The 5000-nt window shown below is 49.2% G+C and overlaps 1 protein-coding gene across 1 annotated transcript in view; it reads left to right on the forward strand.

Annotated features, from left to right (window-relative positions):
- Positions 1-5000, forward strand: part of LOC130130818 (ephrin type-B receptor 4b-like) — a 122243-nt gene that overhangs the window by 12886 nt on the left and 104357 nt on the right. Inside the window, exons 2-4 of the mRNA XM_056300655.1 lie at positions 708-778; positions 4531-4673; positions 4986-5000. The exon at positions 4986-5000 is cut by the window's right edge and continues 118 nt beyond it. Coding sequence (XP_056156630.1) covers positions 708-778; positions 4531-4673; positions 4986-5000 — 229 coding nt within the window. The remainder of the gene's footprint in view (positions 1-707; positions 779-4530; positions 4674-4985) is intronic.

The following is a 5000-nucleotide window of genomic DNA, read 5'->3' on the forward strand; positions in this document are numbered from 1 at the left end:
TGAATGTCCTTGAGTGGCCCAGCCAGAGCCCAGACTTGAACCCCATTGAACATCTCTGGAAAGACCTGAAAATAGCTGTGCAGCGACGCTCCCCATCTAACCTTACAGAGCTGGAGAGGATCTGCAGAGAAGAATGGGAGAAATACCCCAAATATAGGTGTGCCAAGCTTGTAGCTTCATACCCAAGAAGACTTGAGGCTGTAATCGCTGCCAAGGGTGCCTCAACCAAGTACTGAGTAAAGGGTGTGAATACTTATGTACATGCAGTATTTCAGTTTTTTATTTTTAATAAATTTGCAAAAATTTCTACAAAACCTTTTTTGCTTGTCATTATGGGGTGTTGTGTGTAGATTGATGAGGGAAAACAGGAATTTAATCCATTTTGGAATAAGGCTGTAACATAACAACATGTGGGGAAAGTGAAGGGGTGGGAATACTTTCCAGATGCACTGTACATACATACATATGTGTGTATATATATGTATAAATGTATATATATATATATGTGTGTGTGTGTGTGTGTGTGTGTGTGTGTGTGTGTGTAGATATACACACACACACACATTGATGAGCTATGGAGCTCACTGTTAATGTTATGTGTGCCTCTAGTGTCAACATAAACCTGTTTAAACCAAATGAATCTCACTTGTTGAGTTTTGTCATGTTGAACATTAGTGTGTCCTCTGTCCTGTCTCCCTGCCGTTCAGAGGTAGTGATGAACACCAAGTTGGAGACATCAGACCTCAAATGGACGATCTACCCCAATGACGAACAACAGGTAAACACACACACACACACGCACACGCACACACATGCTTGCTGGTAGTCCACCGAGTCCGATGATGACGTCCCTCCTGGTTAACGATGTGGTCTTGGATGACTGTAGAGTCCAGTTCTTGACCCACAAGTGTTATTGCACGTGGGGCATATGAAGTGTGAGTCAGTGGGGGCAGGCATGGTTGTGTGTCTCCTTAGTCTTTACTGTTGTTTTTCTAGTTCCTCTCCATTTCCAGCTGTTCTGTACCTTTGTGGCAGATCTCCCGCCAGTTGGAACGGTTGATGGCAGCTTGCTCCAGTCTCAAGGGGTCGATACAACATTTCTTCAGCGATGTTTTTAGCTGGTCTCGGTATCGCTTCTTCTGACCACCTGCGGACCGGCGGCCCAGGTGAAGCTATCCATACAGGACTTGACGTGGCAGGCGTTCTTGAGGCATCCTGATGACATGCCCAAGCCAGCGCAGCTGGTGTTCAGTGACTGTGGCTTCTGTACTCTTGCAGTTTGTCCTAAGAATCTCGGCATAGGGAACAATTTCATGCCACGTGGTCCCAATGAGTCGCTGCAGACACCTTATGTGGAACCAGTCCAGCAACCGTAGGTGGCAGCTGTATGTGATCCAGACTTCATAGCTGTATATAGGAGAGTTGTGATGCAGATGGCGTTGTAAATGGCAATTTTGGTGTGCAGGTGGAGGTGTTTGTTTTGGAAGGCCCTACATCGGAGTTTGCCGAAGGCTGCAGAGGCTTGTTTGATTCTATTATGAATTTCCTGATCATTGTTGCAGCTCTCAGAAAGGATGCTGCCCAGGTATTTGAAAGATGGAGCCACTGAGAGCGGTTGGTGTTCTATAGTGAAGACAGGCATAGTGGGTGGGGGGCTGGACCTCCATTGGCATAACACCTCAGTCTTGGTGGTGTTGACTGATAGACCCAGCCTGCTGCAGGCGTTCACAACTGTGGCAATGATGGTTTCTGGTGTGTCAACTACAAGAGTGCAGTCATCGGTGTACCGCAACTCAAGGACCTGCACTGCTGACAACTTGGTGGTTGCCTGGAACTTTGGATGCTTAAGAGGTTCCCGTCCAGCCTAAAGTCTATTGTGATCCCACTACTGTCTTCCAGATCATTTTTTAAAAAATCGGATCCCCCTCCCTTTTTTTTTTCTCCCAATTGTATCCAGCCAATTACCCCACTCTTCTGAGCCGTCCCGGTCTCTGCTCCTCCCCCTCTGCTGATCCGGGGACGGCTGCAGACTACCACATGCCTCCTCCCATACATGTGGAGTCACCAGCCGCTTCTTTTCACCTGACAGTGAGGAGTTTCGCCATGGGAACGTGGCGTGTGGGAGGATCCCGCTATTCCCCTCAGTTCCCCCTCCCCCCACGAACAGGCGCCCCGACCGACCAGAGGAGGCACTAGTGCAGGGACCAGGACGCATACCCACACCCGGCTTCCCACCCACAGACATGGCCAGTTGTGTCTGTAGGGACGCCCGACCAAGCTGTAGGTAACACGGGGATTCGAACTGGCGATCCCCGTGTTGGTAGGCAACAGAATAGACCGCCACCCTACCCGCTACCTTTCAGATCTTTATGAAAAAGTTGTGTGACACATAGGAGGTAAATGCTGAAGAGCCAGCACACACCCCTGCCTCTCTCCAGTGCATACATTAAAGGGCTCAGATTCCTGTCCTCCTATGGCCACCCGTGCCACCATCCCATCAGGAACTGTGATAGAATATTCACAAATTTACTTGGACAGCAAAACTTTCTCAGGATTTTCAAAGTACCTCTCAATTCACAGTGTCAAAAGCTTTGGAGAGGTCGAAAAAAGCCATGAAAATGTCGTGATGTTGTTGGTGGCACTTTTCTTGCAGCTGTCTTTCTGTGAAAATCATATCCACCGTACTCATGTTCTTCCTGAAACGGCACTGTGGCTCTGGCAGCAGATGTTCTGTTAAGTGCATCACCATCCTGCATAGCAGGACCTTTGCTAGGACCTTGCCCGCAACAGCTAGCAGGGTATGCACGACTGTTGCTGCAGATGGACTTGTCACCCCTGTTTTTGTACAGGGTGACAATTTTAGCGTCCCTCCATTGTTGAGGGACACTCACCTGGTCCCAGGCCTGCAGGACAAGCTGATAGATCATTCTGGTGCACAAGTATCCCCCTTGTTTTAGGAGTTCTGCTCAGATACCATCACTGCCAGGGGACTTATTGTTCTCGAGGGAGTTGATGGCTATAAGTACTTCTTGAAAAGTTGGCGAGTGGTCAAGGTCTGAGATGGGCGGATGAATTGGCAGCTCTTCCAGGATGGATTGGTCAGTTGGTGAGTGCTGGTTAAGTAGGACTTCAAAATGCTCAGCCCACCTTGCCAGTATCCGCTTTTGGTCTGTCCGAGTTGTCAGTCCGTCCTCTGATTTTAAGGGTGTGATAGAGCAGTTACTAGGGCCATATGTATATAGTCTTTATAGAATTGTGTAAGTTGTGCATATCATTTCTGTCAGCATATGATTGAATCTCGTGAGCTTTGTTCATCCACCGTGTATCTTGGAGAGTGCACAAGGTTGTTTGTACCTCATGCTATCTGCCACTGCTGCTGAAAGATGGTGGATGTGGGGCAGTTGAGAGTAGCCCTGTGTGCCCTACGCATGATTTCCAGCAGAGAGGTAATGATGTCAGAGTTCTCGTCGAACCAGTCTTGATGTTTTCTGGCTCTGTAGCCTATAGAGTCGACTGCAGCTTGATGTAGCAGTGAGTTTAAGGAGGTCCATTTCTGATCCATGGAATTGTCAGAACTCAGAATGGTCTCAAACTCTAGTGCCATCGTACCTACAGAGCGATGGAACTCATTCTGTGCTGGGGCTGACTTCAATTTAGCACAGTTCAATTACTTTTTTATGGGTTTCTTGAGACGCTGTGGGGGGGGGTGCTTTGATGTGGAGCTTGGTCAGGATCAGGCGGTGATCCGTCCAGCATTCTGCACCTCTCTTTGCTCGGGTCAGCAAGACATCACTAGTGTCAGTATGTCTTCTTATGATATAATCAATCAGGAGCCAGTGTTTAGCTCGTGGGTGCATCCAGGATGTTTTGTGTCAGTAGAGTCCTCTGTAGCGCCGTCTTTGCCATGACAGGTTGGTCCTGGTGGTAAGGGCTCATACCCAGGCAGGACACCCAGTCACCCATCATGACTGCAGGAGGCTGCCGGGAATTCCAGACTGTTGAAGAACTGCCTAATGTGTGTCGTCAAACACGTTGCTCTTCCCTTGGGGTGTGCTCCCCTAGCCTTTGTCTCAGTAGACTCCCCACAAGGCAGCGGGGCAGTGGTTGGCCATGAACAGCCTCTGGGGACCACTGCAGCTCCGAGATCCCCTACCAAGTCTGCCCGAGGCCGCAAGGCGCCCAGTTACCGTGTGTGGCCACGAGGAGGCCTGGCAGAGGTCTTGGCGAAGGAGAGGCTATGTACTGGCGGGGGAAGGCTTACACACTGGGCTGCTCCCTTGTTCACCACAAGAGCTAGCCAGCGGCAGCAAGCTGGAAGCGAGAGGTTAGAAAAGCAAGCGGGAAGCAAGCATGCATCTTTCCTCTAACTACTGCACCACTGTAATACATGCATCACATCACCCTGTCTGAAACACACATCACACACACACACATGTCTATCTATTTATCTGTCTGTCTGTCTGCCTGTCTGTCTGCCTGTCTGTCTGTCTGTCTGTCTGTCTGTCTGTCTGTCTGTCTGTCTGTCTGCAGTGGGATGAGATCAGTGGGTTGGATGAAGAGTCGAACAGCGTACGGATCTATGAGATCTGTGCTCCTGACAGCTCGCTGTCCTATTGGCTGAGGACGTGCTGGATTCCCAGGAAGGCGGGGACTGTTCTCTACGTAGAAATCAGGTTGGCTGACATGTGATTGGCCGCTGGCTTGGCCTGAAGTCCATGTTACAAACACAGCGTGTGAATGTCGCTGATCACCCTGTGGTGAAGAGAAGAACTGAGCTGCAGTTCTTCTCTTCACCACAGGGTGATCAGCAGACTAATCAATAACCTGCAACATCCTTCATTCGACAAGCGGAGCAAGTACTCGGTCATTAGTAGCACTATTAGTAGTAGTATTAGCAGTAGTATTAGCAGTAGTATTAGCAGTAGTATTAGCAGCAGTGGCAGTGAAACGTGACTCAGGCGGTGTGGTTTAATTTGCTGTCTCAGGTTCACCATGATGGA

Source organism: Lampris incognitus, chromosome 20, assembly GCF_029633865.1.
Source record: "Lampris incognitus isolate fLamInc1 chromosome 20, fLamInc1.hap2, whole genome shotgun sequence".
NCBI classification, from domain to species: Eukaryota; Metazoa; Chordata; class Actinopteri; order Lampriformes; family Lampridae; genus Lampris; species Lampris incognitus.